We start from the raw sequence: 25471 nt of genomic DNA on the forward strand, positions 1-25471 counted from the left end.
AAGTTCAACAAGGGCAAGTGCAAGGTCCTGCACCTGGGTTGCAAACATGGAGTGGGTTGAGAGCAGCCCTGTGGAGAAGGCCTTGGGGGTACTGGTGGATGAAAAGCTGGACATGGCAATGTGCACTCGCAGCCCAGAAGGCCAACTGTATCCTGGGCTGCACAAAAAGCAGCGCGGCCAGCAGGGCGAGGGAGGGGATTCTGCCCCTCTGCTCCGCTCTGGTGAGACCCCACCTGCAGGGCTGCGTCCAGCTCTGGAGCCCTCAGCACAGGAGGGACATGGACCTGTTGGAGCGGGTCCAGAGGAGGGCACAAAAATGATCCGAGGGCTGGAGCACCTCTCCTGTGAGGACAGGCTGAGAGAGTTGGGGTTGTTCAACCTGGAGAAGAGAAGTCTGCGGGGAGACCTTATTGTGGCCTTTCTGTACTTAAGGAGGCCTTACAGGAAAGATGGGGAGGGACTCTTTATCAGGGATTGCAGTAATAGGACAAGGGGTAACAGTTTTAAACTGAAAGAGGGTAGGTTCAGACCAGATGTAAGGAAGAAATTCTTCACTCTGAGGGTGGTGAGGCACTGGCACAGGTTGCCCAGAGAAGCTGTGGATGTCCCCTCCCTGGAAACGTTCAAGGCCAGTTTGGATGGGGCTTTGAGCAACCTGGTCCAGTGGAAGGTGTCTCAAACCATTCTGTGGTTCTACAACTGGAGGGACCCAAAGACCTTGAAGAGGGGGAGTGCTGTGTTCCTGAACACACACGCCTCGTATCAGATTAAACAGTGCAGTTTTTTGTAAGCATTGCAATTAAGAATGAGAATGAACAACTACAATTATATGCACATCTAAAAATACTTTATTGTGAATGGCAGATACTTTTGTTCATCATCTATTTTTAAGAACGAGTGAGTAAACTCTGCCAAATATTCAGTCTTCTGGGTTTTTTATGTATTTTATTTCTCATGTTTAAATTCTGGTATATTATCAAGGCTTCTAAAACCAATGTATTATTCATGCTCAATTAGTTTGATTAAGGAGAGGTTCTACTTTGAACATTTAATTGTTGTTTTGTTTGAATCCTGCAATATTTTAAAGACTCAGCTTTTTACTGGGGGAGTTGGTTTAAGTTCTTGTAAAAATGATCAGTGGTAGAATTCTTCGGGTTTTTGGTAGAGCTCAAGATAATACAAAAATAACAAAGTATTTGAATTCCTGATGCTAATTATTTTCTGATTTCTAAAGGAGTTGGATTTTTTTTCCCACAAATTCTTAATACAACGCTGTGCAGGTTTTTCTTTTCCCAGTTTCCACTGAGGAACCACTTTCTGTAAAAGGCCAGCTGTGTTCTGCTGCTGCTGTACCCTGTGCTGTAATTTATGAACACTTGGTTCCTTCTCCCATCGAAATTTTGGGAAGTGGGGAAGAAGTGGAAGAATGTTTTGTTTACTCTTTTGGGACTGACTTAATGTAACTGATGACAGTCTTTTCTGTTAAACCGGTAACAGACTTTTCTGTTGAAGATGACATTTTTTGTAGCTCACGGAATGATGGTTGTGCATTTATGACACACCTGAATAGGTTCAATATCAGACTATTGCCAAGGGAGCTTTCCTGCTGGTCTCTTATTTCCCAGTTCACTTCCCATTTCCTGCACCAGCAGTAGTGCTTGTGTCAGCCTGTGGTAAACTGATTCAAAAAACTGGCAAAATAAATACATGTACGTGTGCACATGCACATACACATACTCATTTCCTCTGTCAGAGACGTTCTTTTTCTACCAGTTGTGCTTGCTGAACTGTCTGACATTGAGGCTGCACAGTTTTGGAAAGTGGGAAAGTGGTGACAAAATGAGTCTCATTCATTCTCTTCAGGGGAAAGGAGGAGGACTGAGGCTGCCCCTTTTCAAAGGAGCTGAGTGGCTTAAGCGGTTAAGCCTGGTACATACAGACTGCTGTCCCAGGGGCAATGCTGTCCTCCCATCCCACCCCCTGGCCACAAGTTCCTGTCCTTTGGAGCATTGTACATGTTTACTATTGTGGTAAAACACAATAGAAAACTAATTATGGGTTTGCAGAAGGATGTATGTGTGTATGGTGTAAATGTAGGATGTATGTATATATATGTAGGATGTATTTATATATATATAAATGTAGAAAAAGGAAGGATGTATGTATATATGGTGTAAATTTTAGCCAGATCCATTCGCTGATCGTCTTCATCCTCATAAACTCCTGTGCTGGCACTTCTGAGGCAACAGAACATGTAGAGTAGAGGGCTAGAGAAGAGAAGCTAACCTTATGTTAATTTAAAGCAAATGTGGAAATAAGCAAGGATAGGAAAATTAAAGCTTTCCCCTCTGAATGTGAGCAGGTGTCTATATTACCATGGGGTTACAGATTGATTTACCTCAGCCAGTCTAACGTCCAGCTCTGTTGAAAGGGGTAGTAATCTTCATCCCACCAAACAGAGGTCTGTGATTCGGTTTTTTTGTCTGAGTTAAAATGTGTTTAACCTCTTTGTGAGCTAACCTATAAAAATATTAAAAGGTTCTGCTTTTTTTTAAGCTTTATTTTGGGGGTGAGGGGTGGGTTTGCATGGGGAAAATTGAGGGTTCGGGGTAGGGTTAGTTTCTGTTGGTTTCACTTTCAGAACTGTCTTAGCAGGGGTCATATGCGTTTGGAGCACATTCGATAGGATATTCTGGAAATGGAAAAAATATGTTTGCTCAAAAAGAGATTGTAAGAAACAAATATTCACTTCATACTCTTAACAAATTATTTCACCTTTACAGACCAAGGTATCTACATTATAATGGGGGTTTTTTAAACTTAAAAAGAAAAAAAAATCCATTGCTTAAAGATTGATCTAGTTGGATCAGTCATCTCTAAAGGCAGCTTGCAGCATCTCTATAAGAGGTAAATAAGAAACTTGTTATGTAAAGCCTCCCAGATTTTGACAGCCATTGAGCTGGTAGTTGCATCTGGATCATCATATTTAATACATATCTATTAATTTGTCTAAATCCTTTCTTGAATACATTTGTTTTCAGTCTCTGTAGCATCGTGCAGTAATTGTTCCATAATTTAGTTACACACAGGGTGAAAGTGCACATTCTTTTGTTTTGTTTTAAGCGTGCTGACTGCTTATTTCTTCGAACTGCTCTTTATTCATGGCTTATGAGATACAGAATGACTATTCACACTTCTTTCTGCGTTGCTAATTTTAGAGATCTTTCTGATATTCCTCTTTCGTTTATCTTGCTTCCAAGCTGAAGGTCTCTGAGATATGTGTCCCTTTTCCAAACAAAATAGTCTGATTTTGTCTTTGTTATTGTTTTCTAGTTCTTCTATGTCCTTCTTGTTGTCCATACTTGAAGTTCACGGGATTTAGTTAGATTTTAGTAGGAATTTGGTTGATTGTGTCTCCTGTTTTATTTCTGATCCATTCCTGATAATTCCTTCCATTGTGATTACCTTTTAGGCTGTTGATAAGTATCGGAGAGTTCTATAGTGAAGGGCAAGATACTTTTCTAATGGACAGACTGTAAGAGATAAAGAGGCCATCACTGAGTTTGAGCCAGAGATAAGGCATGCTGGGTAATGCTTATCAGTAGAAGTTGCCTTCAGAATATAATGAGGAACGCAAACCTTATTACTCTTAAAGCAAATTTGCTTAGAACAGATGATATTGACTGAAAAGAGGAAAGCAAAAGGCATAAATAAAGTCTAGTAAACTAAAGTCCATTCTGCATTTAAAATAGAAACATAATAGTGCTGGAGGAAGGATTTTTTTGAACTAAATGATCAGTACAGTTGACCTCTTTTTCCCCACTGATATTTGTGTATTCTGACTTCTTGAAGTGGTTGTCCAGGGAAACAGTTTAGAAAACTTTTACCTTCCATACTGGCTTATGATATTTTTAATAGAAAAGCAGATCTTTTGTCCATTTGCCTTGTTCTTACACTTTTCCCTAGCCTGTGGCTGCATTTAGAGACATGGATATTGAGGGCATTCTCTTGGGATGTGGACATATGGGTTCATTACCTGCTAGGTTGGGTAGAGCCTAGAAAGCAAGTTTCTCACTTTCTGGGCATATGCATTAGCAATTAGTTTATGATATAGCTGTGATTGTTGTGGCTACTGGACCATTAGTACCCCATACTTAGGCAGCATCCCAAGCGGATGGAGGCATCTAATATTTCTTAATGCTTCCGTATCTTCTAAGGGTAGGAAGTAACTACCTAACATGAGGGGCTGTGATGGCCCACTGTGAGCAAGTACTCCGTCAGTACATTCGAAGAATTGGATCTTCTTTAGGTTTTTACAATATTTGGCTCTCATTAATTGCATGGGGAATGTAGCTGGTAGTGTTAGGATGACCTGGAGTGTTCTGTCCACTCCGAGTTTGCAAAATCCTGGTGAGTTAGTACTTATCTATTCCACCTAATTTAGATGATTAAAATTTTATACTGGTAACACAAAAGTCTATTAAACAGTTCAACAGTGTTTTCAGGAAATGCTTAAATGTTCTGAAAGGCAGAAGGGCACAGAGGAGCTTTAGTGCAGAGCATTTAAGGAGGATCTTTGTCTGACATTCAGGAAATGGGAGGCCTGAGAAAGGTAGCCATGCATATAGGGCAGTCGAAGATCTATTTTCTTTTAACTGGGTTGTTCTAAATATAGAAGAATTTGCTTTTGTTTTAAAAATATTAAAGTATGGGAACACTGGTCTGGCGTCTAATGTCTATTTATGCTGAACCCATCAACTGAACCACATCTCCTGGACTGTAACTACAAGCTCCTCTCACTGGTCTACTAACGGTGCAATCTGGGAGATGCAGTCCGGTTGGGCAGCCTGGCATCTGTGGGAGAGGGAGGGACAGGAAGAATGGAAGCGATAATGTTCTGGTAACATTTAGGTTGAAAACTTGGTATATCAGTTCTGATCAACTGGCAGCACCTTCAGTAAGGAACTGAAAGCATTGGTAAAAAACAGTAGTCAAAAAAGCCATTTTTAGATCCAGGCAGTTCAGTGAGCAACAGAGCTATTACAGTCTGTTCATTTACAGAGTTGGCTGACGTCCCATCTGATACAAGAAGCTTCAATAGCCTTACATAATTCCAAGTGGCCTCTTCTTAAAATATCTTTACTTCCCACTTTCAGTAACTGTGAAGGTCCCACAGGATCTCCCTCTTTCTCCCTAGTCTTGTGTACAGCACTGCTTTCCTTAACTTACTGTCCCTAAGTCTTTCACACATATTTTTGGGTAACCCCTACTTGTTACTGATTTTTCCCATATACTCTACCTGCCTTTTTCCTGATGCTTTTGCTAGTCTGCAGGCTGAAAGTTTTTTTGTTTGGGAAACAAGATTTAGTAATTCGCTAACCAGCTAATTTTCTTTGGACGGTGTACTCTCTGTGATTTAGCTCTGTTGTTCTTGTTGTTTCAGAGACTTTATGTTAATCCTGCATATATTTTGTAAATAATATCTTCCGGAACATGCTTTTTGAGTGGAACAAGAATTAATTTTATCCTTTTCTTGAAGGAATAGCTCATGCATCATTCTTTGAACTTTCTTCTTTCTATTCAGGTGTTTCATGTTATATATACTCATATATGAATAACAGTGAGAATCTGCTAAAAATACCTTGAGTATGTTGACTCTGTCTTTTGCTTTCTAGGCTCTTTCCAGACTTTGGTGTCCCAGATATTTTTGATTCTTGTATTGTATTGTATTGTAAATGCTTTCCTCTGTCATAAAGGTGTATTGTACTTCTTTTTTTTCCCCATAGCTTCTAATCAGGTGAATTGAAATGAGATCAGATACTAATGTAATATCCAAAAAAAGAAAATAAATGGAAAATTACCAAATTTCAGTTTTACTGGAAGTTATTAACTCTAATTCAAAGATATTTTCATGTGCAACCTCCCTCGCTTCCTTGTCCCCAGTATTTGATAGAACAGTATTTAATTATAGGTCCTGTAATACTTTTTTCCTAGGATGGATGGGTGTTCATCTACTACTGCATATTCTGTGTCTTGTGTTCTTTTTGTTATTCAGTAAATGGTCCCTCCTTTACTATTCACTTTCCAGTATCAGACCAGAAAACAAAATTTATTTTTTTCAAATATTTTTCTGTGGTACTTTTTAGAATATGAAGTTTTCACAAATATTTATATAATTGTAATAGATATGTGAATAAATCCATAAATATACAAATAGATATCATAATTTCAACTTTGGAAGATAATAGCATTCCCATTGAACATGTGGGTGGATGAGTTACAGACAGACAAAGAAGTTAAAATGAAGGGGATCAATCACTAATGGGTGCTTGGTTTCATATACGTGAGGCTTTGTGGTTTTTTTTTCAGTGTAAATTAATATTATATGGATTTTCATTACCTTCAATGCCAACTATGGATGCCCAGCATTAAGTTTTTCCTGTCACTGTTCAGAAAATGAGGAACACCCAGCTAAATAATCTCAGCTCAACCACATCTCAAAATAAGCATATTTTTGCCTCAATTAACGGTAAAGCTTTGAAGGATTGAATCTGATCTTACTGCATTTAGTAGAGCCCCTTTACTTCGGCTTCTAACAGAGATTGAGAAGTGCACATGGAGCATATTATTATATTCTGAGGGGATGGCAGCATGCCCCAAAATATAAGTAATAAAAGATCTGTTTAAGGAAAAGGTGTTCAGACTTTTAAATATAGACTAAACAGCGTGTTTTCCCCAGCCTTATTTGTGGAACTGATTAAAAAGCCTGGCTGAAGTTTTCAAAGGATGTAGTATGAGGCAGAAGCAAAAAAAAATTAAATTACATTTTGAAAAGTTACAGCTTTTTAAAGGTAGAAGTGTTTGGATATAGGGTCTTGTAGCAGTAGACATCAAGCACCATGAATAACCCTCAGAACCAGCAGTCCTGGCGTGTTACTTAAGCAGATCTGCGGTGTAAGTTCTAATGGCTTCTGGAAGTGTAGCCACCATTTTATGCTCATGAATTTAACAGAAACTAAAATAGTTGAGCTAATGATTAGAGTTTAATGGGGTTTTTGCACTTATATATTTTAGATGATGCACGTTTTAGTATGACATTTTTAATGAGCTTTTTTTTTCTCGTGCTTTTAGGAGCCACAAAAATTGTTCCTGTTGAGGCTGCTCCACAAGAAAGTGAACCCACAACTCCAGAGACAGCAGTTCAAGACCCATCACAGCGAAGAGGATATCAAGAATATGCCATTCAGCAAACTCCATATGAACAGGCAATGAAATCTAGCAGGTGATTTTGAAGAACTTCATATTAATGCAAAATATGACTGAAATGTTTCCCTAACCATTTTCATGAAACTGAAATATTTTCTGAGCCTTTTAAATGAAGGAACAGCTGAAAATAATCTGTGCATAAGTTATAGAATTCAAAAAACCTGTGGAGAATACATTTTTAAAATAAATTAAACATTTCTGTCCAGTTTTAATATCTAGGGAAATTTTGACATATTACGTTACTGAGTTTCGATATTGTAAATATATCTGGTTTGGTTTCTTTTTAGGTTGGGTCCAACTCAGCTGAAGATTTTTACATGTGAATACTGTAACAAGGTGTTCAAATTTAAGCACTCCCTCCAAGCACATCTGAGGATCCATACAAACGAAAAACCTTACAAGTGTTCATACTGCAGTTATGCCAGCGCAATCAAAGCCAACCTTAACGTTCACATGCGGAAACATACAGGGGAAAAGTTTAGCTGCGATTATTGTACGTTCACTTGTCTCAGCAAAGGCCATCTCAAAGTCCATATTGAAAGAGTTCACAAGAAAATCAAGCAGCACTGTCGCTTCTGCAAAAAGAAATACTCAGATGTTAAAAATTTGATCAAGCACATCAAGGAAACACATGACCTTCAAGATAAAAAAGTGAAAGATGTTTTTGATGAACTTCGCTTGATGACACGAGAAGGCAAAAGACAACTTCTTTATGACTGCCATATTTGCGAACGCAAATTCAAAAATGAACTCGATCGAGACCGTCACATGCTTGTTCATGGCGATGAAAGGCCCTTTGCTTGTGAGCTCTGTGGTCATGGAGCCACTAAATACCAAGCCCTTGAACTTCATGTGAGAAAACACCCATTTGTTTATGTGTGTTCTGTGTGCCTGAAGAAATTTGTCAGTTCTGTAAGACTCCGTGCTCACATCAAAGATGTGCACGCAGATTTGCATGAGGCTTCTGTTTTTAACAGTTCTATCAATCAAAGTTTCTGCCTTCTGGAGCCAGGAGGCGATATCCAGCCAGAAGCCCTTGGCGAAGAGCTAACACAAAGTGCAGATGAATTGGCTATCATGAGTGCTGATGCTAGTAACACACCACAGTCATCTGCTTGTAAAGGTGAATCAACAGCTGCAGATGTAAACCATAATGGTCAACACAACGGTGACTTAAAAATCGATACAGTCCCTTTGTTAGAACTTGAAAATCCTCTGGTGGAGAATGCAACAGAGACGCTGTGTCAGACAACAGATGTAGCAGTCCCAAACATTCAATCCTGTGTAGCGTCAGATTGCTTTCTGCTGAAAAATGGTGCTTCTGGTTCTGATGAGTTAAAAATTTCTGCTGCAAATGAGGAGGAAGTTAATCACTGCAGCTCTGTAACTGAGCAGGGTGAAGAAGTTCAGCTTTTGCTGTCTGAGGACAAAAGTTTAAATCCAAGTCAAAGCAATGTAGTGACTGAGAACCTTTCGGTCTCCGAAGAGAGAAATCAATCTGTTCCTTCCAGTGAATCAGAAACAAGCAATCCACCAATTCCGAATTCAGCAGAAACCACAAACCCTTTGCCTGCACCAGAAGCTAACGCAGCCATCGGTTCACAGGCAGCCGCTTCTAATGCAGCTGCATCAGACAGCGGGAGTGGAGCTGTTGCCTTTATGCAGATCTTGGATAGCTTGCAGAAGCGACAAATGAACACGGAGTTGTGTGAGAGGATAAGGAAAGTTTATGGAGACTTGGAATGTGAATATTGTGGTAAGGAGTAGTAGAATGATGGTTTTTTTAATGTGATACAGTGGGCTATCTTTTTCCTGCTCCACTGGTTTAGTTTTTGATATATTTGTGTATCTTTTCTGTGGTTCAGTATGGATTCTGGGGTTCAGTGAGATTTATTTCAGGCTGTGTAAACAGTGTGAAATGACTCAAATCTCAAAAAAAAAACCCCACTAGTGGAAAATACAGCATAGCAATGCCTTGCTAGGCTCAATTTTCTGTTGATGTGAAATTTGATTGAATTAGATTATTTCTGTCCACATGCCTCTCCCCACCTCATAACTTTCACTAGGGCCAAACACAGCAGATGTAGGCATGTGATCAGCATTAGTTAGTCCATGCTTTAATGCTTAAGCTTCATTATCAGCTTAGTATAAAATTCAGAGTCTTTTTCATATAGTATGGACGGACATATGATAATATGCATTCTATACAATAGATACATATGCTGGCATTTATTTTGTGACTTGTTCTCAATCAGTGTTTGAGATGAAAATTTTCATTACACAGTACCAGATCAAGACTGTTCTGTTTGTAATTGGTATTCGGAGTTTATGACAGTGGGAAGAATACACCGTTCCCATTCATTCTAACTGAAAATTTTTGTGTTTGCATAGCTGGAAAAGAAACTATTTGGGATTTATTTTGTAGCCTTCATTCTTGAGAAGGGAAAGGAATCAAAATTTGGACCAAAAAAAAAGTTTTTGAAATACCTTAACAGTGTACATTAGATGAATTGCTATGCGCTGCTTCTTTTAGGTGCCACTATGTCAGAAAGGCTTTCAGGGAGGAATAACACAAAAGGAAGTAAAAAAGATATCAACAATCTCTTAGTGTACAGTTCCTTCTATAGAACAGATTTAAAGGACTTCCTTATTAGGAAAAACATCATTGGATTGCATTAAAGTTGCCCTTGTTAGTCTGTTTCAGGACATATGACACACAATCTTTTTAGACAAAAGTGGTTTTGTAAACATATTTTCAGTAGTGAAGGGTCCTTAGGACAAGTTTTTATTAAAGACAAAAGGGTCAGGATTCAGACTGTATTTTGCCCAACAGGAAAACTGGGTATTGGAATTTTCACTAACAATTGTTTAGAAATTACTTTCTTCATGTCTAATTTTATTTTCAGGCAAGCTGTTTTGGTACCAAGTGCATTATGACATGCACGTTCGTACACACACTCGAGAACATTTATATTACTGCTCCCAGTGCAATTATTCTTCCATCACCAAAAACTGCCTGAAGCGTCACGTCATTCAGAAACACAGCAATATTTTGCTGAAATGTCCCACAGAACATTGCGACTACTCTACTCCAGATAAATACAAGCTCCAGGCACATCTTAAAGTTCACACAGAGCTGGTAAGTAACAAACAAAACAGTATGTTTGCCTAAATTCAGTGTCGTCATCATGTTTGGAATTGTGTGGCAATGTTTGAAGACACAGGTGAGAGTTCTTACCTGAGTGCTCTCTGCATACTTCTATGCAGGCAATACATGAGTTACAGCAACTAGATATTTGGTCCCTCTCGTAGTATTTTCCAGTAGAATATATCCATTTTCGCCCTTTGGTTTTCCCAGTATTCTGAGATTCTTTGGATCTTGAGAGAGTAAAATGACGTCTGGTACTATTGTTACTTTACTTCATTTCTTGCAGCTGGATTCCCTTCCTTCATAAATAGATGATTGTGGTAAAATGAAAATATGTTCCTCATTTAATTACTACAGGCAGAAATCTAAATCGTTGAAAAGAATTGTTTTTTTTCCAGATAGCTCCAACTAGTTGCAGCCAATCTCTTTGAATATCTATCAGGTTCTGTTGTGGTTACAAGGGTGAAGAGATCCTTTTTTAAAAGGCTCCTATCTTATTCAGTAAGCTTTCCCGCTCTAAATTCCATTGTGTTAAAAACAAGTCTGGTCTATTTCTGCAACGTGCCCTGCTGCGTGTTTTCTTCGAGAGTATGCAAGGGGCTGCATGCCTGACTGGAAGCCCTCTTTGTGCAGGACGCTGCTTTGTGATCTTGCTCTGATCCAACGTTATCACATGAATAATCTGTGGAGGAAAAATGTTTTCGATATCAATGCCGCTTGCATTTGTTTCAAAAGTACGTTTAAAAAAATACATTAAGGTGTTCAGAATAAGAAATATTTTAAAGCTAAGGAAGGAGATTTTATTTTTCATTGTTGATTAAGATACTTTTTTAGAAGTGAAATTATTTACATGCTTTTCTTGGAAGTTTAAGAAAAAACAATTATTTATTTTACATCAGTGTTGCCTTCTTTTCCTGCCATGTGGCAGGATCCTTTCTGCTTGCACAGTGTAGTTGATCCAGGACATTCTAGGCTTGTGTATGCCCAGAGAGGTTGTAATGTGCATACACTCACACAGTGTATGAACACAGGTAAGTTCCTTCCCATTCCAAACTGACCTCCAGAAACGGATGTTTGGCAAGTGCCTGCTTCCCGGAATAATGAATTTAGTCTGCTTTTGCTGTAGTCTTCCTGAAGGCCATCTGCAGTGCTTAGGTGGAACGTATGACCTCATAAGATTTTATATGCAGATGCTGGTATTGAATAAAGTACAATTTAGGATTTCATAAAATGACAAGCAAGTGATTTGTAATTAAACATTCTTGACGGATAATGCCAGAAAATTGGCATGAACTACGCCCCTGCAATTCGAGATTTTTAATAATTTATACAGTAAAATACTTCCTAAAGGTGATTTACCCTTCTCCTGAATTTATTTTTATTCTTATTCCCACACATGAGGGAATACCAGTTAATTGCAACAGTCACTCTCCTATCCTTTAGGAACAAGGAAGTATTCACACAGATGGGCCTTTTTTCATTCTTTGCACAACATTATGGTTTTTGGTGGCATTATCTTATAAATAAATCTTACACACCCTTGATACTATGCACCACAGATTCCTCCTAATCACATGAGAAAGCAACATCATTACGCACTTAGTCCTATGATATTGTTGCTACACTTCCTTTTCCTAGTGAAATGTGATGCTTGAATTAAGGATTTATATTAAATTTCCCTCAGATGTGGACACTTTCTTTCTGCATAGCTACTTTAAAAAGCTGTTAATATACAGTGCCTAGTGGTTTCAGGTCATCTTCTGTAGTCAGCAGGCAGGATCTTGACCAATGTTTCCAACAGCTGAAGTTACCTGAAAGGTGTTTGTAACAGAACGGAGCACTTCTTCTACTCTTGTTAAGTACTCATCTTTTGTAACTGCAGGACAGCTTTAAAAAACGAAACAAAACAAGTGACACGAAAGGGAACATTTTTCCCCCTTTTGCTCCCTGACTCTGTAGTATTTTAAACAGAATCTGAATTTGTTATGAAATGTGCAGAAAGCTCACATAATAGACATACTTCTGGGCTGGTTTTGAGTTTATTATATTTACGATGTCCATCTGACAGCAAAAATCTGTGTGAATGATATTTGAGACTACTTAAGAAAAAAGAGCCTAAAATTAGATATCCCATATCCTTACCTAAGTACCTGTTTTTCAAGAGTGATGAATGTCCGACAGCTCCCACCAGGAGGATCATTTTCATGGTACTAAACAGAACCGAGAAAATGCATTTCATATTTAAAAACAGTGTGACAGTGAGATCTTTCAGAACTGTGCTTACTGTCAAATATATTAGAGTATTTAAATGGATTGAAAAATTCATGTATTAGAATTTACTCAGTAACTAAACTTGCCAGTTCTCATATTGGCCAGTGCCCACTGCTTGGTGTTTTTACTTACTGAATACCTCACTGAACAGGACAGCTCATTCCAAAATATAGTACTTTAACAAACTGTGCACAGTTAAATGTGGAAAGCTACTTTAATGTTAATTTCAGTTTGCAAAATCAATTCTTAATAAAATTAAAGCTTCCCTAGAGATAGATGATATAAAAATCTCAGTTCAGTTCCTTGTATGAATGCCTGTCTTTCGTTACGTTGTTGCTGGATGCTTTTCAACTGGATCCCTGTCATATTTGGTGAACAAGATAAATGATGGTTATTAAAAAGCAGCTTAATGTTCATCCCTGTTGCACACTATACTGCCATTTTATTCTCTTTGCACCATCCAAGTCTTGCACTGACTTTGGGATTGTTTATTCCCTGGGGGATGATGGTGGAAGCTGTGCATGCTGCCTGTTGCCTCAGTATTGGCTACACATCATTGTTATAGGGAAGATGGGGCAGGGAAGATCAGGCTCAAAGGGTCACAGTAAGGGTTACATGGGGCTGGCAGCCAGTCACTAGCGGGGTTCCACAGGGATCCATCTTGGGGCCAGTACTCTTTAATCTCTTTGTTAATGACCTGGATGCAGGACTGGAAGGAATTCTAATTAAGTTTTCCGATGACGCTCTCAAGGGCACAGAGGCCCTGCCGAGGGATCTGGACAGACTGGAGAGCTGGACCATCACCAGCCATATGGAGTTTAACCAGGGCAAGTGCCAGATTTTGCACCTGGGGCACAGCAGCCCCAGACGGGGGAACGAGAGGCTGGAGAGCAGCTCTGCAGAGGGACCTGGGGGTTCTGGTCGATGGAAGTTGAACATGAGCCACCAGTGTGCCCTGGCAGCCAAGAGGGCCAGCCGTGCCCTGGGGTCCATCAGGCCCTGCGCTGCAGCCGGGCGAGGGAGGGGATTGTCCCGCTCTGCTCCGCGCTGGGGCGGCCTCACCTCGAGTGCTGTGGGCAGGTTTGGGAGCCACAGGACATTAAGGGTACAAAGCTACCAGAGAGTGTCCAGGGGAGGGCCATGAACTTGGTGAAGGGTTTAGAGGGAAAACCATATGAGGAGCTGCTAAAGTCCCTTGGTTTGATCAGGCTGGAGCAGAGGAGGCTGAGGGCAGACCTCATCATGGTCTGCAGCTTCCTCCCAAGGGGAGGAGGAGGGGCAGGCACTGATCTCTTCTCTCTGGTGACCGACAACAGGACCCGAGGGAATGGCAGGAAGATGTGCCAGGGGAGGGTTAGGCTGGGTATTAGGAAAAGGTTCTTCCCCCAGAGGGTGGTGGAGCCCTGGAACAGGCTCCCCAGGGAGGCATCACGGCACCAGCCTGGTGATATTCAGGAAGCACTTGGACACGGCCCTCAGAGACATGGTGTGAATTTGGGGTTGTCCTGTGCAGGGACAGGAGTTGGACTTGATGATCCTTGTGGGTCCCTTCCAGCTCACAACATTCTGTGATTCTAAGATTTACTTTTGAAGTCTGGTAATTGGGTCTTGGCTTGATTTAAAACCAAAATTTCGCATATATTCTCTGATTTTCAGTACCTGTCTTTTACTTCTAAGGCTTGACTAGTGGTTTATGACAATTCTTGGTGTTAAATCTGTATATGTAATAGACACTGCAAGATAAGCGCCTCTGTAAAAACGGAGTTCAGACCCAGAACCAGCACTTGCTCTTAGGAGCCTACATGTGCTTTCATGTACTTTTCAGCATGTAAATGATTCTTGTTTTTGGAAGGATGCTTAGAAATTTCATTATGCTGCTGACCTTTCGTGTAATAGCACAGTTAGAGCTTTCGGTAGGAAGCGAGATACTTGAGCTCTGATTGCTTATTTCCCCTTCCTGAAGAGTGTTCATCTTCAGACCGTCACTGTGATACCTTTGCCTCTGGAGCAGTGCCACGATGTAGTCAAGAATGCAAGGTACAGGAAAGGGAAGGAATTAACGGAAATATCTATGATCAAGCACTCAGTTGGAGAATGGCTTTTGTTCTTGGTCCTTGTGTCCATATTGAATGCCAGCTAGCCATTCATTTTTATTAGTGGTTATTTAATAAGAAAATGCTTAAACAGTACTGTATGCAGGTGCTTGTCATATTGTGAGCTGTGATTTCTGCTGCTTGCCAGACTTCATAGAAGTCTGTCTAGCCAGTTGCAAATTTTTCTGTAGCCTCCTTCACATGTGTGCATAGCCACTAAGTTGCGTTTTAAAAGGACATCAGCTTAATTCAGGAATCTTTCCTGCAAATTTTGATTTGAATATCACGACAACTGTGGTGAAGATGTCTGGATGTCTTCACTCCTCGGAAGTGTAACTCGGGGCCCTAATTCTGTTCCCGTAGGCCTTAGAAATTAAATTTCTGTTGAACTGTGTGGGTGCAGGAACAGGCTTTGGCTCTCTATTCCTCTACGAAATCATACAGTTGAATGCTGTGTTAACTGGGTTGTGGGGACTTTCACTGGAAATGCTCTCAGAGTACCAATATTTAGTAAAGCTTTGTTTTATTTCCTGCTCATAGAATCATGTCACTACTACTAAGAGGAGGGGAATGCATTGTTGATTTCTATAACATATTTGTCTAATTTGGTCTTAATTTTACACTGTTAATGAAATCAATCAAACAAAGCAGTCAGGAGTTCACATGGTCTCTTTTGAAATTAGTAGCAGAATTGCCATATAGATCATATAATATATGATCATATGTATTCTATGTATTTTCATAGGAGATACTTGTGTCATCTGGATGTCTCTTTACGGACGAGTGCAATAGACAGCTGGTAATGCTTCTGATGTTTTGCAGTGTAGGTCATATTTAGTGCTGTGTGATTCATTAAATAATCTTCATAGCGGTCTGTTGCTTTAAATGCTACATATGCAGAGGCTTTTCATTTTACTTTTCTTGGCTCTATACTAGTATACCTACCCATTGAATTATCTTGAAACACATGCCTCATAGAAACAAAATTCTCTTCAGAGAGCTATAAATTGGTAATGCAATATAGCTGATGCTTCCGTAGCATAATTTTGATTCATTTATATAAAGAGAAAGGCATTGTGATCCCTATGTAAATGGCCTTATTTTATAATTAAACGTAGCATAAACAAGAAAATTCTCTGATAGTATTAGACTGTTTTTTTCACCAGGTTTAAGAATATTTTTGGACGTAATTCGTCCTTCATTCGTGGAATGTGAACAGTACTTTCAGTCAGAAAGCTAACTATTTTGGAATTACTTTAAGTTTCTTATATTTTCTCAAATTGGCTAATAGGGGGATTAAGCAAATCTCAGGAAGTGTGGAAATGACTTTGAAATTTAAGTAACTGATTGGACTATGGAGCTGGTCTCTAACAAAGGTAGATCCAGGTCTCTTGATACTTGGCTTCTGTTTGTGTCCTTCAAATAAAACCTCAAAGGCATTTAAAAGGTAGGCAGTCTGATAAGGCATAGGATAAATAGCTTTTATTCTTACCAGAGGAAAACTTGCACACTGAGAATGTGATGAAGGTATTACTACAACCTCAGCCTAAGTCCTTCAAAGTGCCTCTGTCATCGCCTATGACAAGGGCACTCTGAAGAGCTAGAGCTGTGGTGGGGAAGACTTTCTCTGGAGCTCTGTGTTGTGACCGGGGTGCTCTGAAATGCATCATTTGCAACAGAGGATTTCTTAAAGCCTCATTTTGAGGGTGATGGGATTACACTGAAGGACTAGCACTGTCACAAGCTCTCAGTGCAGTGACAGAAGTACACTTAAACATTCAAAACTAATAATGTAAGCTCCAAAAGTCCGTGGTGCCAACCTGGTCAAACAACAGTGGAAGGCTTGGCTTCAGATGGATGCTTTCTGTGAGAGACTGGAGCTTGACAGATACGCTTTGAAAGGACTCAGTGCTCAGAAGCGCAATCTGTTTGCTACACAACAAAAGGTACCACTTTTGAAGATCATTTACTGCAGAACTTGGTATAGATAACCTTCTAACTGCTTGAGGAATGCTGTTTGGATTATTTAGTTATTGAAATATTTTGCTACCATCGTCATGCAGAAGGATGTTTTCTTGGTGCCCATACTTTCGTGTTGCTCTGTAGCTCTTGATGTATTTGTTGATGATTTTTATTTTTTCTCTCAAGAATAGGCTTACAGCCTTGCCATCCTGAAGAGTATTAGCAAGAATGTAAAGCTATCACAATTATAGCATTTTACCTAAAGTAGTCTGTGTGGAGTGGAGTGTTGGGTTTCTTTTTTTTTTTTTCCCCTATTTAATTTTATGAAACAGAAGGTGTATTTGTCTCAGTGTTCTGGGCACACTGAGAAGTACTTAATACAAGGAGTATTAAAGACCAGCAGCCCCCAACTGTACATTAAAAGTATACTAATTTTTTTTCTTCATTTATTGTATATTTTGAAACCAGTTATATGGCAAGTTTGAGGAACAGACAGATCTGTCCACAAATTTCAGATGACCCCTCAACAGCCCCTAAATAATACTGTGCCGATGTTTTCCTTATATGTGCCGAATTATGAATGTGATTCTGCAACCCAGTCTTTGAAAAGGTGCAAACAGTGCTATAGAGTTTTCTTAGAATTAATCTACCAGTTTTCATTTGAGTAATGTGTTCAGGTAGAAGTCCAAAATCATCAGTAGCAGGTTTAGGGATAATAGGTTATATGATTTGAGAGACCCTAATTCTGCCAATCAACAGCTCTTTCTCAAGGAGATTTTGTCAGCATTGTAGGGTCCTTGAATCTCTTCTTCCAAAAACCAGCTAGTATTCTCTGCTCTTCCTTCTTCACTTGAGATTCTCAGGGTCCAAAATGGTGGCTGCCCCAACTCAATCACTGAGCCAGCAATGTGCCCTTGTGGGCAAGAAGGCCAACAGTATCCTGGGATGCATTAAAAGGAGTGTGGCCAGCAGATTGAGGGAGGTTATCCTCCCCCTCTACTCTGCCCTAGTGAGACCACATCTGGAGCGCTGTGTCCAGTTTTTACTCCCCAGTTTAAGAAAGACAGGGAACTACAGGAGAGTCCAGCAGAGAGCTATGATCAGGGGACTGGAATATCTCCCTTATGAGGAAAGGCTGAGAGACCTGGGTTTGTTTAGACTGGAGAAGACTGAGGGGGGATCTTGAACATCTGAAGGGTGGGTGTCAAGAGGATGGGACTAGACTCTTTTCAGTGGTGCCCAACAAGAGGACAAGGGGCAGTGGGCACAAGTTGGAACATCGGAGGTTCCACCTAAATGTGAGAAAAAACTCCTTTCATGTGCGGGTGCCAGAGCAGTGGCACAGGCTGCCCAGGGAGGCTGTGGACTCTCCTTCCCTGGAGACATTCAAACCCCGCCTGGACGCGTTCCTGTGCCCCCTGCTCTGGGTGTGCCTGCTCAAGCAGGGAGGTTGGACAAGATGACCTCTAGAGGTCCCTTCCAACCCCTGCCATTCTGTGATTCTGTGAAGGTACTGTCTTTGCTCTACTCAGGGTGTAATCCTTTAGAAGCTGCCATCCCCACTCCCTTGTGTAGGTTTTCTCACAGGACCAAATGACCTTCTGACAGCACAGGCAGAATTCTTCTTGTGCCATTGCCACATTAATAGCAATGAGGCCTTCATATCCCACATCTTACTGTCATGAAAGTATTTATTGCTATTTCAGCCCATGAGTTCTAGGGCTACTTCTGGTTTTAACTTGTAGGTACTTCAACATAGGGATTTCCTTCTCAGAGGTTCATGATACTGAATGCAAATACCTGCATCATATTCCAAAATCTGTTTGCCATGAAAACAAATCAAGTATTGCTTTTCTGGTAAGAGATATGTACATTTATAGATGTATAAGTGTAGCATATAGACAATAATAACCTCCTTGAATATTTTTTCTCACTCTTCAGAGATGCTGTTTAGTCTCAGGTCAGAAACTGATACAGTCCAGGACCCTTATTCTCCTGTTACCTCCAAATTTCTCTTCTATAACACAGTGATCTGTCTCTTTTTTGATACAGTAATCTTCCTTCCACGTGCTTCAGGAAGTTTTTTGTCCTCCTGAAATAACTAGTGAAATATCTGTTTTGTGGCTTCAGCTTGCCTTTTACAGTGATCCCTCAGTGGTTTGGTAGGTACACATCTCCCACCAGAAAATATGTTATCTGGTTATATCTGCCTAGTTGTCAAGACTAACTAGACTTCACTCCATGTGCTGTTTTGATAATCCAGTCGTATGTTAATCTGGTCAGTGCAGAAGTGAGTAGATAACCCACTCATTAGATTGAGCATTGTGGTGGGTTGGCGCTAGGGTCCCACCAAAAAGCCACTCTATCATTCTTTCTCCTCAGCTGGACAGGGGAGAGAAAATACAATGAAAGGCTTGTGGTTGAGGTAAAGAAGGGAGATCACTCACCACTTACTGTTACAGGCAAAACTTGGGGAGATTATCTTAATTTATTGCCAATCAAATCAAATCCCACGGGGTCACAGCCTCCTTTGGGCATCCACCTGCTCTGGTGTGGGGTCCTCGACGGGCTGCAGGTGGATACCTGCTGCACTGTAACCTCCAGGGGCTGCAGGGGGACAGCCTGCCTCACCACGGTCTTCACCACGGGCTGCAGGGAATCTCTGCCCTGGCACCTGGAGCACCTCCTCGCCTTCCTTCTTCACTGACCTTGGTGTCTGCAAGTCATTCCTCACACATATTCTCACTCCTGTCTCTGGCTGCAATTGCTCGGTTCCCCCCTGCTTCTTAAATACATTATCCCAGAGGCACTGCCACTGTCACTGATGGGCTCGGCCTTGGCTAGCGGCGGGTCTGTCTTGCAGCCGGCTGGCATTGGCTTTACCAGACGTAGGGGAAGCTTCTAGCAGCTCCTCACAGAAACCACCCCTGCAGACCCCTGCTATGAAAACCTCGCCATACAAACCCAATGCAAGCATCCAGTCTGTTGTGTCAGTTGGTACTTCTGTAAAGAACAACTTCTTCAATTTATATAATAAGCAGCAAAGGTTATTTTAGATGGGGTAATATACCAATTAATGGAGAAAATTCCTACATTTTAATGTGGACTTAGATGCATTTTTAAAAACATTAAAATTACAGTTACACTAGAACTGCATGTAGGAAGAAATTGCATCAAAACTGTCCAGTTCAACTTGTTTAAGGGTGTTAAATCTTTTGTAATGTGAGGGACACTGATAAAAGCCAGAGTAGTCAGTAAGCTTTAAAATCAAAATAGTAGTATAATACTTCATTGGTAATACATAAAATGCTGTAGTTAGAAATGTAGGGACTAGGTAAGTAATGGCGGCTGTCATTGTTAACTCTTCTCAAGTTCAGGCCATTAAGTAGTGTTTTAAATACACATACTGGTGGATGTCTTCAGAATAATGAGATCTGGTCCATAGGTTTCAGAAGGGTGGACTAGTGAAAAAAATGGAAAAAACCTGAATATTACTGCTTATATCAAATACATTTTCTTCTGTTGTGTGACTTGATCTTTTGACTTTTGATTCTCTAAAGAGTCAGTCAGAAGATAATGCTTACATTTATTGTGCGTATTCTCATGTGCTGTAACTTGGTGCCCTTCGTTCATGAGGATTAATGATGTGCTTAGAGTATTTTAAGATTTCTCCTTCACTTATTTCACTATTAATATCTTCATTTTTTTTCCTTAAAAACTGAACCTTCAATTATAACTTTGTCGGGAACCATGTATTACTGAGTAATGACTATAGTGATTACACCAGAGGACTGATAATGCAATCTCTTCCTTTCTTTCTTTGTCGCTTAAGGATAAAAAGAGTTATTCCTGTCCTGTTTGTGAGAAGTCATTTTCTGAAGATCGACTTATAAAATCGCACATCAAGACAAATCACCCTGGTAAGAAAAAATCAAGGAAAATTTCTCAGTCTATTGCAATAAATGGATAAAGGTTTAGAGTGAGCAGTGTAATGTGATTACATTCCAAAGAAGAAGAGTCTATGTCTAGTTTAACTGTTTTAGAGTAAGAATTGCATTGGGTTTGCAGATATTAGAATTTAGAGTGAAAAAAGTTATTGTTTGAGCTTGTGTGTTGTGGAGCGTATCAGGTAATTGTGCTAAGAAATCGGCCTTCATGTGGCAAAGAGCTCACTTCCAAAAGAAGACCGAGGTGAATTCAAATTAAGCACTGGGGAGTTTGGAATTAGGCATATAGACATCCTGTAACAACCATAAGACATAAAATCCCCATTGGCCACACATAAACTGACAGAAATGGATTTATTGCACGTTATTTGTCTGTAGGTAATTGACAGGAATGCAGAGGTCCCTGAGCTGACTCTAGGTCTCCTCAGTTACTTTGTGGCTAGGCTTTACCTCCAGGGCTCACTGAAGTCTGCAGCAAGGCTCTTACTAGAACAAGTTGTGATATAGTATGGCCAGTATTAAACTGCAGCCGACAAGCCTGGCTGGATCCAAGCTAAATACTGCAGTTCATTCAAACTCTGTCTATACTGTGCATTCTAGTGCCCTGGTTTATCAGTGCAAGCACGACATAAAATGAATGCGGTAAGTCAATGTGCTGTGCCTGAGAAAACAATCCTTTCTCAAATCTTTGGAATTCAGTGCCGAAGTGCTCAAGTGACTGGTGCAGGGACTGCTTTAAATCTCACTCATTGGTGTGTCCATACTTTCCTCCTCAGTATCTGGGTTACGTGGCTAGAAAGGCCCACTGCTGTTGTGGCTGAAGGAGAGTTGATCGCATTGGCCAACATATTTTAATTAAACTTACCTACAGTGTAACTTGTAACTTATCACCTGACATAATTTGATATTAAGAAAGAAAACGCTGGCCATGCTTAAACTGAGTTTGGGGAGGAATAAATCTAGTTAAAATTATATAACTTGTCTTTTTCAGAAATAAAACATAGTGGGTAAAGCAGTAGCTTCTTCCTACTGCCACTAGATAGTGCTAGACCCGTGTTTTAAACAGTTTCCTTCACTTTAATTTCAGAGTAACTCCCACTTCAGCTCTTTAGTTACCAAAGCTCTTTATTTGCAGACCACTCTACAACAGTGTGGTTGGAGGGCTTGTCATACATCAGGGGACATGTCTGATGCAGCAAATTGAGATGAGAAAAGGCTTCTGTGCTATACTGTAGTCAGGAGGTATGTCACCCAGGAAGCATAGAAATTGAATCTCAAGAGCTGTGCCTGTAAAGCCTTTGTGCTGTCTCAGCCAGGGAGTATAGGAGGCCTCCCTAAATAATGTGATCTGTGAACTAGCAGTATGTTATATACTGTGTCCCTACAGGTTGCTGTTGGTCCATTGACTGCTGAATTATTAGTGTTTGCTGTGTCTGGGGTCCATAAACACCAGTTAACTCTGGAGCCCTGATGCAGTAAACTCATGCATTTAAATACTTTTGAACAATTCATTTGGTATTTGAATCCCTTTAGAAGTATAGTGTAAATTTTTTGATCCAGGAAAGTGGGTTCTTTTAAGCTCTGGGTTACAGTAGAGGTAAGGCTAAAAAAGAAAACGTGCACAGCCTGTTATTTTGTGTCCTCATTTTTAATTCATACATCGCAGGCGAATAGAACTTGGAAGCAAAATACCAGATTTATTAGGTATATCTCCATGGTACTAAAGAAATACTACATCTAAGATATGCCTATGCAGTAGTTATGCAGCAACACTGTTTCGATATACGGAAGAGAATTAATGCACAAATCTTTTTCCTGTGCATGCTGTCCTTGTAATCAGGAGGAAATCCTTTATTCATACAACATACTTAATTACAAGCCAAATAAATGTGAGTGGTGTGATGATATAAGCTATGAAGAAATGCAGTGGAATGAGTGCAATTGTTTTTAAGAATGTAAATGGAAAAGAATAAAGATGAAAGGAAAAATGGATACTGTTAAAAGGAATTGAATTTTAAAACGACATATCAAAAATTAATTTAAACTGAAACACTTTCATATTTATCATTAAACTGCTATTTTTGGACCTCCTTTCTCCTTCCTTTCTTAATATCATTCAGCATGACCCTTCTTTTATCTCTTCTATTTCATCAAGTAGAAAGTATGAAATAAAATAGTAAAACAGTATTCCTTCCTCTTCTAGGTTTGCAGAGAATAGGAGTTGAATTCTGGTCCCATGAAGGCAGTGGGACAAAAATCTCTGTAGGCTTTGGTAGAGCAGTGTTTCAAACCAAAGGGATAAGAGAGCTTGGCTTTATTGCCAAATGATTTGGGTACTCAGCAGTGAAGGAGTCATCCTGCATTCTGGTCCCAGCTCTCAGAATTATCTACCTTTTTGTGCACTGTCTGATTTAATATTATATTTGTTAATAGTCCTGAGAGGCATCAGCTTTCACAGTTCCCTACTGAGCAGACATACTAGCCTGCAGTCATGAATGAAGGATCTAAGCCATAGAAGGCAGATGAGGGTTCAGACTTGTGTCTGTATTTTTCTTTCTCGGGTACTTCAGAATATATCTCTGCTCAGTTCATGAGCTTTTACCTTTCCCTTTTGAGGTTGTTTTTCTTGTGTGTATGAATTCAGGCAGGATTTTTGATACCATTCTGGGACCAATCGTCAGGAGACTAGGTATGACAGTTCATATTTGGTAAAAATCAGTTTAGACTGTAACTTTCAAATTTTGTAAGATTTTGAGCATAAGTCGTCAGCTCTCATGTCTTAATGTTTATATTGCACAAGTCCTGTACTTTCATCGAGTTGTGATATTTAGCATTTTATTAATCTGAAATGATTGAGTAATGGGATTTGGGTTTTAAAACCATTTGACAATGTTTTCATTATGTGTGTTTGGGACGCTTAAATTAAAACTTCATTATTCTGAGCTTTTTCACCGTGACAACTAAAACATTAGATTGTATGATGGAAAAATGTAGAGAGTCAAGTGTGTTTAGCCTGAGTAAGTGAAGGCTAGGGGAGGAATCTTAGCTGCTGTCCTCCACTATCTAACAGGAGATCAAAAAGAGGACAGAACCAGTATCTTCTTGGAACTGTGCAGTGAAGGGACATGAAGCTGCTGCAAGGAGATTCTGATCAGAAACCAGGAAAATAATTTTGACTATGGGGTGGTCAAACACCAGAATAGGCCAAGAGAAATTGTAGAATCTCCATCCTTGGATATGTCCAGAACAGGACTGAATATGACCTTGAGCAACCTGATGTAACTTTGAAGGTGGAACTCCAAAGTTGGCCCTGCTTGGAGCTGGTGACCTTAGAGGTCCCTTCCAGTCACATTTATTCTGTGAGTCTGTTTTTTCCTTTAAAGTTGCTGATTATCAATAATTCTTATGATAAGATTGATCAGAAAGATAAGATGTGGCTGAAATGGATTGTCTTCAGATCCTTGGCATCTGGAAGCTGGGATGAAATCTTGAATAAAGTCTTGTGAAAATATTGAAGAGAAAAGCACCAAACTAGCTTATTGGGGAAGTTCATAGTTAGAAAATTATTTCTAAGCTAGTGGCACACCCAAGATTTTTATATTTAAAATGTTTTTGTTTTTGTTTTTGTTTTAACCAGGCAGTTAGGGACACTGAGTCCACAGATCAGGAGAGAAAGGACAGAACATCGTAGAAGCCCTAAAGGGAAAAAGGCCCTTATGTTCTTTGCTGAGGTCTTATCTGAGTGGCAGTAGGGGAAGCAGAGCTTTTAAAAAGTTGGAGTGAATCTGGATCTAGCTCTTCAATATTACTTACAGAACAAATTCCCTCATGTCTTTCTGGTTTTTATTACCTTTTACATTTCTCTCAGAGGTTTCAATGACTACTATTTCTGAGATTCTTGGCAGAAGAGTTCAGCTGAAAGGACTTATTGGAAAACGGGCTGTGAAATGTCCCTACTGTGATTTTTATTTTATGAAGAATGGATCAGACCTTCAACGTCATATTTGGGCTCATGAAGGTAAAACTCTGGTTTTAAGCTTTTGGGCATATAATGAGTCTTATATTCCACACAAGCTTTGGTGACATAAAAAGGACTTAAAATTTATTGCTATACCTGAATCAAATAACCTACCATAGAGTTTAAATAATTAGTTTAATAGATTGAGGATCACTTATGGAACTGCACTCTTATAACATGAATAGACAACTTAAAAGTTTTATAAAATTAATAAGTTTCTAATTCAGTTTTTTCCAAAACTCATTCATAAACATCTATACAGTATTCTATAATAAATGTGAGTAAAGAGGAGTGAATTAAATACATGCTCAGTCTCTTAAAGCAAGTAATTTTCTTTATCTTCCCATGAATAACTGCTGCTCTTTCACATTTGTCAAAAAATACTTGGTCTGGAAATCTATTAATAAAAAAATTGAAATCCAGTTGCTTTGATGTATACATATACATTCTGGGTGTATTTTAATTAAATCATGCTGAGCATGGCAGCCAGCTGACACGGTGATGAAAAACCCGTAAGATAATGCTGATCATATCTATGACTTTTTAGGGAGAAATTCCAGTAATATGGCAACACATAGGTTAAAAATATCTTGAACTTAAAATATATGCCCAGTAAAGTCTTGTGTTTCTCCAGTCTTCTATTTTTATAACAGGTGGAAGACCACTTGTATGCTCTTTAGTCAGTTAGTAATCTGTGGAACAGATAGCCTACGGTGTTTGAGCATTATTTTGCATTCTTTAGCCATCCCTCTGCATAAAGGGGATA

General features: G+C 39.6%; 1 protein-coding gene across 5 annotated transcripts in view; it reads left to right on the top strand.

The window, feature by feature from the left end:
* The window catches only part of ZFAT (zinc finger and AT-hook domain containing), a 96078-nt gene that overhangs the window by 35167 nt on the left and 35440 nt on the right, over positions 1 to 25471 (top strand). For all 5 annotated transcript variants that reach the window (XM_064442047.1, XM_064442046.1, XM_064442050.1 and 2 more), the window contains 5 exons: positions 7132 to 7282; positions 7554 to 9022; positions 10173 to 10405; positions 20573 to 20660; positions 24556 to 24705. In XM_064442047.1, coding sequence (XP_064298117.1) covers positions 7132 to 7282; positions 7554 to 9022; positions 10173 to 10405; positions 20573 to 20660; positions 24556 to 24705 — 2091 coding nt within the window. The remainder of the gene's footprint in view (positions 1 to 7131; positions 7283 to 7553; positions 9023 to 10172; positions 10406 to 20572; positions 20661 to 24555; positions 24706 to 25471) is intronic.

The sequence above is a fragment of the Phalacrocorax carbo genome, chromosome 2 (assembly GCF_963921805.1).
Source record: "Phalacrocorax carbo chromosome 2, bPhaCar2.1, whole genome shotgun sequence".
NCBI lineage: Eukaryota > Metazoa > Chordata > Aves > Suliformes > Phalacrocoracidae > Phalacrocorax > Phalacrocorax carbo.